Source organism: Eumetopias jubatus, unplaced genomic scaffold, assembly GCF_037043125.1.
Source record: "Eumetopias jubatus isolate StellerSeaLion01/CBP00866 unplaced genomic scaffold, mEumJub1_p1.0 scaffold_13, whole genome shotgun sequence".
NCBI lineage: Eukaryota > Metazoa > Chordata > Mammalia > Carnivora > Otariidae > Eumetopias > Eumetopias jubatus.
Genome location: NW_028274819.1, coordinates 100,354,342 through 100,369,998, shown reverse-complemented (window position 1 = coordinate 100,369,998; position 15,657 = coordinate 100,354,342). Strand labels below are relative to the sequence as shown.

Genomic DNA, 15,657 nt, shown 5'->3' with positions numbered 1-15,657 from the left:
GAAAGGGTACAAGTTGGTACTTTGACCTGTAATATAACGTAATTCTGAACCCTCAACTCCCACCCTTTTAAGGACGGAAGTCCTTAGAACTGCTTTTTTTACCTTGACTTTCAAGGCAATTCTATTCTAGCTGTACTTCAGTTTCCTACAGGAGACGCCCCTTCCCTTTTTACCTGCGAGACGGGGGACACACAATGCAGTACTGAAAACTGTCGGAAAACAAAACTGGTTTCTTTTCATGTTCCTACTCTCTGTCTAGACTGCAGTCACTTTCTTCTATCAATAGGTGGTGAGCTTGTATTGGTTAGGCAAATGCTGATAGTTTATTGAAAGTGAGGTAGGAATAGAGTGAGGCAGTGAAAAGTGCTTTTTAGGCACCCTCAGATGAGCAGACGAGTGAAATCTGAGGACACAAAGAGATCGACTTCCTTTAAACCGACGTAAGATCTGCTCTTCCTAAATTATCATAAAACCACAGTGTTCAGCAGTGGCATAAATCAGCCTCCTCAAGTGAAGCTGACAGGGCACACAAGCTTAGCAGTTGTTCGCTCCACTTTATTCTATACTTTATTCCTTATTATTTAAGAGACTGTCAACCAAACTGAGAGAATTTTAAATATCACCCTTTTCCTTCTTCCTCCCCAGCCGAGTTCCATCCAATACTACATGAAAAAGAACATAAACGTGTTTTGAAAGTTTATCGTTTTCCAAGCCACACACACGTGCAAATCTTTCATTTTCCAATACCTCTTTCTGAATCGATGGAAACAGACAATCCCTTGTTCAAGAACCTTGAAGGAAAAGCTCTTTTGTTCCTATTTCACAACCTCAACGCACTTCTCACCTGCTATTTTAATATTCAGATTGGCATCCAGAAGCAAATTTTCAGCTTTTAGATCACGATGAACAATGTTCCGACAGTGACAAAAATAGACGGCTGCCACAATCTGTTTGAACTTCCGACGGGCCTCCTTCTCGGCCATTCTGCCATGGGCCACCAGGTGGTCTGCGGTGAAGAAGAGCACAGTCAGTTCTCATTTTGCACACGGGCATCGCTTCAAAAGGTGGACTCCAGAAGGGATGCCAGGGGGCCACCAGATGAACAGTTGAAGAAGTGAAACAAAGGGCAACACTTGGGGCCCTGGTCTGTGTCTACAGAAACCCATTAGCAAGCAGTACCCTGAGCGTTCTCGGTGTACATGAGCGTGCACAGGACTACCTATGCCCTACCGTAAGCAAAAAGAGTTCTGAGGGTGATGATGGTATTTTTGGAGAATCATCACATTTAACACCTCCCCTCTCTTATCTCCATTGCATGAGATTACATACACCCAGCAAACATAAGCATGAAGATAAGAATCAGCAATATTTCCTGTGCTAAAGGGTGAGTCAAAAAGCAGAGTCACAATAATCAATCATTTTGGAGAAGAACAGACAGAACTTAGTCACTGCTAAGGGGGAAAACGGCTTTATATGGGAGCCCATCTATGCTAATCTCTCTTCTGCTTTCTCAAAGTTTTACAGTTTAACATAAAAATGTACTTATTTGGTGACTATACTCTGGAATGCATAATAATATGCCTGTGTCTTTCCATCTGCATTTATGTGCTTTTCAATTATTTCTTAAATTGTTATTAGTTTTTATAGACATTAGAAAACAAAGGGAAGTTTCTACCACTTTCAATGAAATTATTTCATTGGCAATGTGGCTAACTAAGCTACAGCAAATTAACTTTGTAATACTATAAATCAAGCTATCTTCGATGTTTAAAAATGAACTGAATGACCCAGGGCCAATCCCATTAATTTCCAGTTACCAATACAATTAAGTATTTTTTCCAATAGTGGCTAATCCTAAACCCCAGTTCAGTTCTTCATCTAACTAATAACATATGGAGATCGTAACAGCTGATGGGATTAGTAACACTGGCAATACAACTTGCTCTACCTAAAACTTCCTACCCTTAAACTAACTCGTCTAGGTGGGAAAAGGACACATTTGCCATCATAAGCATCCAGAAATAGTGGGAAAGTGAAAAAATCAGATAATATAAATAAGTGTATTACTGTTTCTCAAGAGTGGTCTCAATAATCCTACCCAACTGTTCTGGCACCATGGAGATCACCCACCGGACCAAGCGGATATATCTTTTCTTCATCACAAAGAGAAGTCTGCGAGAAGACATACGCACTAGTAGTGACTACCAATACTGAGGACGTAGGACAAGAAATGGGGGTAGGGCGTGATGAAGGGGAGCCAAACGACAATCCATCTAACACAGCAGATTTTCAAATAATTTAAACTACATTCTGACCACAAAGAGCATACAATTTGGGAGATCAAATACTATAGCAATTTTAAGAACAACGTCTTACAGGATCACTGAAGTTATTGAGAAAGACCCTTCAACGGGAATTATTGCAATTGTGTTATCAGTGGTTCCTACACCAGTTCCTTGAAGCATTTTCCTCAAAGAGAACTCCTTATTATAGCCAAGGTGACCAAGGTAGTAGGAAAAAAGAGAAAATAGGAAGTCTTCAGCTTAGAAGTTAAAAGGACTAGAACCCCACTTTCTACAGGAGTTTAGAGGTAGTGATGAACGAGCGCACACTCTGGTGTATTTACACTTCTGGTGAGATCTGTCAAATGAACTTTAAATAACACAAAGTCCCTAACTAGGGAGAGTCACTTAATATAAGCAGTTAAAGAACTGGACATCCAACAAACATGCAACGCTAGGTTTTATTTTAAGACGCCGTTCTCCCTAACAGTACCTGCTCCTCTGACCTCCTATTCCTCTTAACCCAAGGCCTAATTATTCTAATAATATGTTTTAGCCGCTAAACTTTGTCTAATTAAAGGGCTTTGAAGAGACAGCTATTCTTGAGAAACATAAAAATAAACCCTTATGAAGGTTTACCATCAGAAGCTCACTTGGCCAAGCCACCCATTAATTAAAATGCCCAAGAGACATTCGTCTGGCAGTAAATACTAATTACCAGAATACATCAAAGAGCTTCTTAAATACAACAGAATGATTAATTTCATGATTTCCAAAATAAGTGATTTTCTTTTATTAAAAAAAAACTCTTTATATTTTCTAAGTACTTTGTTTTCCTAAAATGATTGGAAAGTTCTCAAAATTGCTACAGAGGCCAGGAGCTGGTGGAATGCAGCCTAGTCCTGTTTTATCTCCACAATGACACACTGGTTGTCCTTGGACAAATCATTTATACTGCCAATATCCCCACCTCTTGATCTGCTAAACAGAAATAAACCCTGTTACACACTGTGGCCAAAGAAAGGATAGCATATTTGGGAATAAACTTGTACTATGATTAGGAGTTATCCTATATAACTTTAACTTTCAAGGACATTTAAACAGCTATTTTTTAAAAAGTCCACTCAGTATTATACAGAGACTATTCAAGCATTTGGCTAATAGTTCCTGAGGTTCTTCAGGATTCATAGTGCTTGAAGGTAATTATTATATACATCAAATGTCACTGTTACATGGTTCTGGTTAAAAGGTATTTGTGATAGCAGCACCCTGGGTAAAAGAGCTTAGGCTATATAATATTTTCCCAAAGACACCTATAGTATCCCTACAGTTATGAATACAAAGATATACAAATTCCCCTTTTAAAGTGCTGGCTGCAAGCATCAGATCTTTTTTTTTCCTAGTTACCGTGCTTGATGTTCACGTTTTCTCCGCTCTGGGAGCACTGTGCTCTTCTCCAGTACAGGACCATCTTGGCTCAATGTCATTCAGACTTTTCAGGCTCTGCTTTTATTTCTGCCCATCTTATTACTGCCGCCACGGCCACCCCACCTCCCATCCCTGGTAGTTTGCTTTCAGAGTAAACCTATGGGGGCTAGTGGGTGTGCCAGGAAGCCGACAGCCTGCAGTGGTTTCCAGAACCCCGCCGAAACTGCCTTTCAGCTGCCCGCGGACAAATGGCTGCTTTATGTTCATGTGTGCCCTCTAGGCAGGCAGCAAAACTTCTGCAAGCTCAAATGTGACGTTTAACTTCCAGCAAAGGAACCCAGAGCAGTCGCCCAGCCTGAACTTAACACAAAGTCACAGCATTTGAATAAATACTGGGGTGATTTCAGAAGGCACATGAAACAAACTGGCTCCTGAACCACTCAATATTCAAAGTAAAATACATTGTGAATCTTGTAGGGATAAACCTCCGTTGCAAGGAACTCGAAAGAATTGTTCTGCTTCTTCCAGGCAGCTCAGTGAGCTAGTTCTCCTAAATACTGAGCGATATAGTACCCCTATCCTCGGTCCCGAACTTCCCACATGGCAGCCTGGCCTCCACCCCCGAGCCCGAGCCCAGCCACTCTCCAGTCCCACACGTGCAGCACCAACCCCACCACTGAAGGCCCCCTTCAACAATGCACCGCTTAGCTACTTAGCTGCCGCTCTACCTCTGGGGCAAATTGCAAGTTTTTCTCTATCACAGCTTCACCCCAACCACTTCAGCCAAGACAAGGATGAGGGGACTCTCAGCTCAATGGAGAAAATGGGTCTCCTGTTTCAAGCTCTTACCAAAAAGAAGGAGTCAAAGTTGTCTTTCTCACTTTGCAATCACCATAAATCACTTGGCACTGGACTTCTTTAATCTTTTTTATCGGCTCTTCCTCATAAAATAGGAAGAAGCTAGTGACACCGAGGGATATATATACCTCGTGAGTAGCATTCTTAGAAAGGGAGGGAATGAATTCCAAAGTTTAAAAGTATCAGAGCAAGTACATGTATAAAGTTTGCTTCAGAATTCCCGGCTCGTGATTTTGTCCTAATCCGACTCAGGAAGAAATATCTTGTGGTACATTTAGATTCTAACCTTTCAAAGAGCAAAAATACACATAAGGCGGTCTTAACATCCCTCAACCAGCTTCACTGAAGTGTCAGAGGCATGCCACTAATGGCACGGTAGTGGGGAGCCAACACTTCTTAAAATAAGTCACTTTTCCACTATAAACAGACAGTGTCTCCATTTGTCTGCTAAGCCTATGACTCTAACTGATCCCAAACACTAGCTGAAAATGAACATTCCCTGACAGGGGGTCACGCAAGAGGGCAGAGATTCTTCATTTTTCATGATAAAGAAATAGCCCGGTCCAGAATGGGAGGAAAGCGGTCTGTGTGCGAAGCTTAGGCGGCTACCTGAGGACATCTCTGCCAATTCCGAGCTAACCACAGCTGACAGCTCAGGGCTTTGCCCTCGCTTCTATCATTTCTTCTTTCTACACCCATGGAAACGACTTCCTGTTTATCAAACAAATGCTTCTTTCCAAAAGAGCCAGGGCGAGGCCAAGAGAACTCAGCTGCCTGGGAGCAGGTTAACACAAGGGCCCACACTTGAGTATCACGCCGTCCCTAACCCGCGCAGACCCAGCACGCCCAAAGCTGTGGCTGACTGGAGGAAGGAGGTTTGCTACTTTGTTTTCCTTGCCAAGAATCCAACTACCTCACACCAGCTTCTTTATTTGATTGCTGCTTCTTGCTGAAATCTTTTTTCTTCATGCTTCCCGGCTTCCAGGCCCAAACCCTCCTTGTCTCCCCATTCTCTTTCTCCCACACCCACATCCAATCCATCAGCAGATTTTATTAGCTCGACCTTCAAAATACAGCCAGAATTCAACTGGCCCTCACTGCGTCTCCAGCCCACCCTCAGGACAGCAGCCTAGTCCAGCAGCCATTCTGCCCCTCCTGGCTCACTGTATAGCTCGTCCTGTTGCTCCTAGCTAGGACCCTTGTTTCTGTCCTTGGCCGCCTGCGATCCACTCTCAAAACAACTGCCAGAGTAATAAACTTTTAAAAAACTTTTTATTTTGAAATAATTACAGATTCAAAGGAAGTTGCAAAGAGAGCACAGACAGAACCCATGTACCCTCCACCCACTTACCCCCCAATGGGCAAATCTTACATAATTCTAGAACAGTATCAAAACCCAGAATGTGACACGGGTACAACGGGGGTACACTCCTATGTCATTTTATCACGTGTCCGCTTGTGGAACGACCACCGCACTCAAGATACGGAATGACTTGGGAGTTTCTCATTACCGAGTATTCCTGCAGATCTAACAACAAAAAGCACACTCTATTTTCTTCCATCTATCCCAAGTAAATTTAACATTTTCCTTCAAAGTCTCGAAAAAACAATTTCTTTGTGAAACAATTACAGTCACAAGATATGCCTTAGTTCTTTAAGTTTTAAACCAGAACTATTTCCATTGTTTCCTATGCCTCCTTACTACATACAAAAGAATACTCTGCATATGATCGATGCTTCATAATTACAGGTTAACTCAAGGAATATCAGCCAGAGAAAAGACTATAAACTTTTATAAAAACATATTTCTTTACTCTTCATTCTGTCACTAAACGAAGTTTGTAAACTAAGCACTGTTTATGTTCAGTCTTTATAACAAAAACAGGCTATTCTTCTGATAGGAAGTCCTTTCACATTAATGTATAAAAGAGGATTTGTTTTCTTACAGCTTCTTGAAAAAATACTTCTAGACTAATCATCAAGCCCAGGCAGCCTATGAAACAGAATCCCATATATTCCAAAAGGCTTTCCAAGAATGTTATTCAGACATTTCTTATGTAGTGCTTCACCCATATACTAGCAAATGGGGGTTGGCTAATTTTGCAATACAGAGGTTATTCCCTGATTCCTAGTATAACCTGCAGGCTCCAAATCAAGTTCATTCTTTGAAAACCAGCTCAAAGGTCATTTAGCTGAAGCTTTTCCTAACCTACTCACCTACTCTAGAAGAAAATACTCCATAATTTGTGTCTCATGGCATTTATTCTATATATTTCTAGAGTATCAGCAAACAATTGTATTACAATTATTTCTTAACACGTGTGTCTTCCCTTCTAGACTAGGCTTTCTTGGCCCATGGATGGGTTTCTATCTATGAACCCCTGTAAAGTGTACGAAAATATGTGCTTCTGTTTACAGGAAGGGAGAGAAAATACGAATGTGCATGTGTATACATTTATTTATATATTCTAGAAGTAATATTAAGTGAAAATTTTCTAAAAGTGATTACTTATAAGGGGGATGAAAAGGGGGTGGAAGCTAGACTTTCCTGAACGTACCCTGTTTTATAGCTTTAATCTTAGAAACACGTAATGTCCTAAATAACTCAAACAATTCACAACTGAATCAAAGAGAAGAAAAAGTAATTTCTAAAAAGACCAAATTTCTAAAAAACCAAACTGGAAAAAAGTGAAACTAGCTGTGAGTTAAGCTGTGACATAACCAATCAGAGAATACTTTTAAGTGACACACACAGTGTTTTGTCTTAATGGGAGATATCCTGAGGACAAAAAGAACCAGTCTCCTTAATATTGGGATTGCCTTGAATCAATTTTGCTCCCATTCTCTCATATCAAATATGTAATTAGGCTAAAGTCATTTGGAACCACAATTTTCAGCTAAGAGAAACAAGATCTAGATACATAATATTCAAGAAGTTAAAAACGCTGAAATCTTAAATTCAGTTGGAATGTTAGTACAAACTCCTGTTTACTTTCCTCTACATAAAAAAAAAATAATAATACTTATTTCCTACTTCTGTGCCCTGAAAAGGCCTCTAACCAATGACAGCCCAGTAGCAGTAATAAGTATCCCAAGGGCATAGATTCTGGTCTCTACGTGCTATTTTCCACTTGAAAGAACCACAGCTCCTAGGAGACATGGTTGAGTCCAGGTCGGAGACAAGAAATGTTCAGGGTAAGCCTGAGATATCTTACCTAAAAGCAAGGAAGCTATCAAAGACTATTGGGATCATGTCAAAAGGACACAGGAGTCAACTTAAAGAGGCTCCGGCTGGCTAAGTGGAATAATTTGATCAAAAGAATAACAACTCAAGGGACTGAAACGTATCAAACGTATTAAAATTAAAATAAAATTCATAAATTCATAATGAGATTACAAATAAAATCAACTTTTTTAGTCACCACTGGAGACTGATAGGGTACCAATGCATTATTCTGAAATTTAAGGAGAAGAATCAAACACTTATTTTGCCTTTACTATAGTTTCTAAATAGTTTACAGGCTACGTTCTTTACAAAAGAATTAGAGCTAACAAATACAGAAAGAATGAGAAAACAGAAAATCACCCTTTTGCAACTTCTAATGAAATATGTGTCTAAGCAAATAAATAAGAGTGGCTAAAACATTAGGTCAAAGGTTGATGGGAAACTTTATAAGAACTTTATAAAACTTTATACATCACTAGATGTGGGGCAACTAGGCATTACACAACTCCTGAGATGATGCAATAGAAAGAGGAAGTATTCCTGACCCCGTTACCCCCACACTGGCCTGTGTTTAACCAAACCACTTTACAAAACATAGTGAGCTAGAGGAACATATGCTCAATGACACAAGGAGGATCTGAATCCATAATGTGGGAAATTTTACAGGATCATCTAGTTTCTTCAACAAATAAATGGCATAGAAAATAAGTGTGTGTTTGCAGGAGAGGGTTAGGGTTGTTATAAATTATTAAAAATTTGAGACGCTTAATGGATGTATGGACTTTGCTGCATCATGGTTTGAGCAAACTATAAACAGATGTTACGATGGGGCGCCTGTGTGGCTCAGTCAGTTAAGCATCTGCCTTCCGCTCAGGTTATGATCCCAGGGTCCTGGGATTGAGCCCCACATCGGGCTCCTTGCACAGCAGGGAGCCTGCTTCTCCCTCTGCCTGCCGTTCCCCCTGCTTATGCTCCTCCCCCCTCGCTCTCTCTCTGACAAAATCTTAAATATATATATATATATATATAAAGTTGGGGGAAAGGATGAAACAAAAACAGCAAAAGGTTGATAGTTATCAAACTGCCTGATGAGCACAAGAGTTCATTATACTATTCTCTTCCCTCTTACATATATTTGAAAATGCTTATATTAAAAAACTTTTAGAAATGGAATCTATCATTTGTACACCGATGTTCATAACAGCATTATGTCCAATAGCCAAAAGGTGGAAACAACCCATGTATCCGTTCCTGGATAAATGGATAAACAAAAAGTGGTGCATACACACAATGGAGTATTACTCAGCCTTAAAGAGGAAGGAAATTTTGACACATACAACAACATGAATGAACCTTAAGGACATTATGCAAAGTGCAACAAGCCAGTCAAAGAAGGACAAATGATTCTACTTGTTTGAGGTACCTAGAATAGTCAAATTCATAGAGACAGAACATAGACTGGGACTGCCAAGGGCTGAAAAATAGGTAAATGTGAAGTTAGTGTTTAACGGACACTGAGTTTCAGTTTTGCAAAACAAAAAGAGTTCTGTGAATGGATGGTGGTGATGGTAGCACAATAAAGTGAACATAATTAATGCCACTGAAATGCACACTTAGAATGGTTACAATGGTAAATTGTATGTTATGTGTATTTTACCAGAATGGCTTTAAAAATGGGGTCAATCAGGGGCACCTGGGTGACTTAGTTAGCTAAGCATCCAGCTCTTGATTTCGGCTCAGGACATGGAGCCTGCTTGAGATTCCTTCTCTTCCTTTCTCTCTGCCCCTCCTCCCCCACTGTACTCACGCGCTCGCTCTCTCTCTCTCTCAAAAATAAATGAATGAAAGTGGGATCAATCAATTTCAATTTCTCTCTCATACACACACACACACACACACACACACACACACACACACACACCAGCCCAGAAAATATCTTGAGGACATCAAAGTTTGACAGCACACCAAAATATAATGCACTAATTCCATATATGTGATTAAAAAATCTCCTTATATAAAGTCAATTTCTAAATATTATGATTAAAATATTCTTATTTTTTCTAGTAGTTTTACTTAGAGAAACTGCATTTTCCAAGGAGGGTCAGGAAAAAAACAATTCAGAAAACCCTCAGGAAAAAATATTAATGCAGGAGCCAGGCAAACATATTCCTTTGGGACTTGTATATATTAAATGCAGTAAAAGTATTTTGCTAATTCTTGGGAGCATTTATTTTTATGTGATGGTAGAACTGGCAGGGTGATCGCACAACTATGAATGGATAGTTAGCAGTAAAGTAAGGGCATCAAAGTAAGTTTTTAAGCACTAAGCACAGGTGGTTTCCTCATCCATCTGGGGCAGGTTGCAAACATAAATGCTAAAGTCATGGCTGATATTAAGAAAATAAAACCAAAAAATGAAGAATGAATGGAAAATTATTTGGGGAGGAGAGAGAAGTTAAATGTCTTAATTCAGAGTGGTTAAACAAAGTTCAGCGAGAAAGTTACTTGCTTCTGTCAGTAAAGCCTTAGAAAACTGCTAGTTTTTATAGCCAAAGGGAGTAAATAATTTAGACGGCAAATAGTATTTTAGTTGTAAAGATATACAGAAGGTCGTAAGGATTAAATAGGAAAAACAAGTTATAAACAAAACACAAACTCAGCATGTAGCAGGGCGCTCAAATAAACAAATGTGATAGTGTTCTCAAGCAAATAGAAGGTTCCAAAATAACATATAAGAAACACATAACATCTGGTACGCATGGTCACACAAGTCAGTCTTTCCCAGGCTCTGCCCAACTGGTCAGTCTCTTAGTGTCCTGCATCATAAATAAATGGCTTTGTGAGAAGTTCTAGGTTCCATACATGTTGGCACCATTAGGAAATGTTATTTTTAAGGCGCCGAGAATGTCCATAATAAATCATACACACTTCAACAAACTGCTGTTAGTAATTTATTATGAATGCCCATGAGTTCTGCCTGGTATTCAGGAAACTTTTCTTGATAAAATACTGGATTTATGACTTCATGGTCTCAAATAGGAAGTTTGGGGATATATATCTAAAGAAATCATACTGTGGAAGTTTTAAATTTTGAGTTCAGTGGTTTCCCAAACTAACCAGTTTCTCCATTCTGTTTGCAAAATTAAACAGACCCACATTGTCACAGCTGCCCCTTTGTAATATAGCTCTGAATAGTATGCAATAATCATTTCAACAAATCAAATGAATGAGTGGGGCACCTGGGTGGCTCAGTCGGTTAAGCGGCTGCCTTCGGCTCAGGTCATGATCCCAGGGTCCTGGGATCGAGCCCCGCATCGGGCTCCCTGCTCGGCAGAGAGCCTGCTTCTCCCTCTCCCTCTGCCTGCCGCTCTGCGTACTTATGCTCTCTCTCTATCTCTGTTAAATAAATAAATAAAAATCTTTAAAAATAAAAATAAAAAAAATCAAATGAATGAGTAATAAATGTTCATTCAATAACCATTTACTGGAGCCTATTACATTGCTTAGAATTCATAGTCTTCAATATCTTTCTCTGCAGTCACCCAGAAAACAAAAAGGTATTTTCCCCCACATCAAAACTCATTAACTAAAATGTGTTATGGAATAACATGAAAATTCCATTTTGAGTTGCTTATACTTCTTTGCAACACAATGAAATAATTTTTACTGAGTGCTTACTATATGTTAGACACTGTGTGAAGCAATGAAGACACAGATGCATACAATTCAAATGCTACAATCTGTAATCTAGTGACATTCTTTCATTCACTTAGTCTTTCATCCAGCTGATCAATAAATATTTACTGAGCAGGTATCCTCTACGGGCACTATTCTAAGTACTAGAGATTTAGCAAGGCTCAAAATGTACAAAGTCTTTATTCTCATATATGTTAGTTGTTGATAAGAACCAAGAAGGAAAATAAAGCAAGGAAGGAGATACAGAATAGTGGGCCAGCAGAAAAAGTGAGATTTTGGACAGCATGGCTAGCAGAGACCTCTCTAGGTAACATTTGATAACAGATCTGAAAGAAATGGGAGAGCTATGTAGGTATCTGGGAAAAGGTATTTCAGGAAGAAGGAATGGAATATATGAACGACTTAAAGTGACAACGTACTGGAGAGTTGAAGGAACAAAAAATGAATGCCAACATGAAAAGGAGAAGAGTCGTGGGAGCTGAGGTCAGAGAGGGAGCAGGAGATCAGATTATAGAGAGTTTCACTGACCACAGAAAGGACCATACATTTATTCCAAATGGATGGGAAAGACAATAGAAATCGCTGAGTGGTAAGATTTCACTTTCATTTTTAAAGAATCACTCTCACTGCAATAGTGGAATCGGGTCAGACTCAGGGACACTGGTTAAAGGCAACTATGGTAATACTAGCAGATGACTGTGAGCTAGACCAGGTTGGTACTGATAGAAATGGTGACTGAATCCAGCCTGCATTCTGAAGGTAGAGTCATCAAGACTTACTGATAGTTTTGGCATGAGAAGTGAGCAAGGATAAATTAAGTGTGACTCTAGAGAAGTTTCTGATGTGAGTAACTGGGTGAATGGAGTTGCCATTATTGAGATGGGAAAGACTGGTGAGAGAGGAAGGTTGGTAAACGGATATCAGTTTGCATATGTTAAGACTGAGATGTCTATTAGACATCCAAGTGGAGATGTCAAGTCAACCTGTGGATATATAAATCTAATGTTCAGAGAATAGGTCAGGCTGTAGATTTAAAATTCAGGAGCCAAAAGTTTAATGGGTCATACAAAATCAACTAGGGAGTATTGGGCACAGAAAAGAGAAGAGGTCCAAGGACTGAGCCAAGGAGTACTCCAAAATGTAGACATTAGGAAGATGAGGAGGATCTGGCAAAAGAACACCACAAGAATGGTGATAAGTCAAGAGACAACTGTCTAAATTATTTAGTACCAGTAAATGACAGACTCAGAAATATACACGCACCATGGGAGGGAGGGAGGTGAGAGAAAGAAAAAGCTTCCTACAAATAGTTTTACAGTAGAGGCACGTTCAAAGGAAGGAGCAAGAGGGCAATTAACTCTGTAGCAGAATCAGACCATAGTTCACAGAAAGCGTAACGTTTGAAAAGAGTCATGACAGCGGAATAGCAACTAAGAGGACAGAAAAGCATAGCAGGGCTTTTGTATCTTGTATTCTCACACCTCTTCCAACCAATTCCTCTGAGGCCAACAATTCCTTTACAGGATTCATGAAGAAAAAAAAAAGGACAATATTCCATGAGGAATTACGAAGTAATGTAAGGTTTTCTAAGTCTCCACTAGCTTCACACCACCAGGGTATACACCAGGGTATCTAGTAAACCCCTTTCTGCTTCTCTTGCCTTCACATTTATCCAAGACACTGAAGACTCTGTCACAGTCTACTGCTCGATCCAGATTCTGCTAGTCACTTGGGAAATGTCAACAATCGACGATAATCTATTTGATAATTTAGCTTCATGATTCCTTGAACATTCTTAGCTCCAGTGACCTATGACTCCAACAAAGTTCAGCAACTATTCCTGTGGCCACATCTTGAACCTGCCTTTGCTTGATATCTTTCTACCTTTGAAATTTTAAACTTCAATAGTATACCAACCTTTTTCTTAAGAGGCTAGTCTTCTAGATCAGAAATGTTGAAGAAATAAAATGTGAGCCACTTACATAATTTAAGATTTTCTAGTAGCCACATTAAAAAGCAAAAAGTATCCCTCATTTTGAAATTAATTTTTGTACTTTATTTTACTTAACCCGATACATCAATCCTAATCCAATCATTACAACATGTAATCAACACAAATATTAGCAATGTTACTTTAAATTCCAGTCTGTACTTTACAGCCTATCGTATTTCAGACACGAAATTATCTATAGTCTAAATGAAATGTAATTTTGGCAAATATTAACAGTTGTGTTAAATGAAAAGGTATTTTACACTGCGTGTGATAAAGAATTTGGACTTGCCCGAAGAGAAGATCTGGCCTATTCCCTTGGCTTCTGAGATGTAATCTCTGAGCCCTTGAAATGTTATGCGAGTGATGGGAGCATCTCTGTTCACCTGGGGGGCTTGGTTCATGCCAGATAATGAAACAGTATGATTTAGCAGGGAACTGGTCATACTCATCTAATCTTAGGGTAGAGACTGGCCACACTAGAAAGACCAACACTGTGGCTTAGATCGGGATTTTGGGGTCATGCAATACCAGATGACCAGGAGACAGAGATGAAGCATACAGGCAATCAGTCAGTCGTGCCCTTGAAGTTCTGAGCACAGAGACTCAGCTGAGCTTCCCTATGGGCAATACTCAGTGCATACTGTCACCTATCAATACCAGGATCCTGATTCCACAGGGAGAGGAAAATAAAAGCTCTCTGTTTGGTCCTTCTCATGGACTCTGTTTCTTTCCTTAGCTGATCTTAATTTGTATCCTTTCCCTGTAATAAACTGCAACTGTGAGTTTAACAGCTTTCCAGGACTTCTGTGAGTCTTTACGGCAAATTATCAAAGGTGAGGTTAGTTTGGTGTCAGATGTGATTGGGGGGGGTCTTGGAGACTGTGCTCTACCTTTGTAATCAGCTAACTCTCTCAGCTGGCCTAAAACACTTACACACTGCCTTAGTTTTAAAATTTACACGTAAGTTAAGCCAAATTCAAAATTCAGTTCCTGAGTGGTACTACCTCCGTTTCAAATGCACAACAGCAACTCGTGGTCAGTGGTTACTGTACCGGGCAGCGCAATTTCAGACTTTGATCCCTCTGATCTTCTAACGCCCAACACACTTCCTGCCCAATCTCATCTAAACCTCAAGCTTTTTCAGTTCCTACAATTTAAGATCATTCATCCTGGTCTCACCTGCCCTCATCCCCCTTTCAGCCCACACCCAATGACCCAAACATTAATTATTTTATTGTCAGTGGCTTCAAGTCCTTTGCCAAAGGTCTTTCTTTTTCCGCACATGTCTTCTAAATCCCCAACACTGACTGATCCAACTGTCTTTCTTACCCCATTGACCCACAGGTTGTCGAGTACTGCTGGGAAAAGAAAGCATCGGAGCCTGTATAATGGAACGCGTTCATGGTTTCTTAATGCTAGGCCTTTCGTCAACTCTCTTAACTGTCCTTGATCACTCCCTCTTTCACTCCCCCAAGTAGCTAATTCCACCTCCTCCACATGCATCCAGGTTCCTATCCTTTCACCCTCAGCCCTCAGGTGCTGAACTGGCCTCCTACTTCAAGAAGAAAATTAGACAAAAGGCGATGTACTCTTACTTCACATTCTTCTACCTAAAAAACCACCTACAGCCACATACACCCTCTACCTTCTTCTATCCTCTCTGAGCAACCAGTTCCTGGTTCACAGCTCAAGCGCCTATTACTCACGGACCTAGTCATACAGACTATCTTTCCCATATCAATTAGAGTCCAACTCACCCTGCTCACTACTGTATCCTTAACCTCACCCTATGATCAAGTCTCATGTTTAAACAAAACAAAACTCGCCCTTGCTCTTTGTCAAGTACTGAGAGGATCTGAGACTCTACCAGAATTTAACAATTTAATGTGCCACAGATGGATGAACGCTGGCAGAACACATGAGACACCTCAGGTCAGAGACAAAGGACTTTGGTATTTAGGGCACAGCAAGCAGCACACGCATCAACATATTTGCTTCGGGGGTGCCTGGGTGGCTCAGTCGTTGGGCGTCTGCCTCCGGCTCAGGTCATGGGCCCAGGGTCCTGGGATTGAGCCCCACATCAGGCGCCCTGCTCAGCAGGAAGCCTGCTTCTCCCTCTCCCACTCCCCCTGCTTGTGTTCCTGCTCTATCTCTCTCTCTGTCGAATATATAAA

The 15,657-nt window shown here is 40.2% G+C and overlaps 1 protein-coding gene across 10 annotated transcripts in view; it reads right to left on the bottom strand.

Annotated features, from left to right (window-relative positions):
* SIK3 (SIK family kinase 3) overlaps positions 1–15,657 on the bottom strand; it is a 237,264-nt gene that overhangs the window by 74,488 nt on the left and 147,119 nt on the right. For 9 of the 10 annotated variants that reach the window (XM_028105779.2, XM_088017803.1, XM_088017802.1 and 6 more), the window contains one exon: positions 845–1,006. In XM_028105779.2, the coding sequence (XP_027961580.2) occupies positions 845–1,006 (162 nt within the window). Of the gene's footprint in view, positions 1–844; positions 1,007–3,689; positions 3,786–15,657 lie in introns of those variants that run through there. The other variant, XM_028105781.2, reaches the window with a different exon arrangement.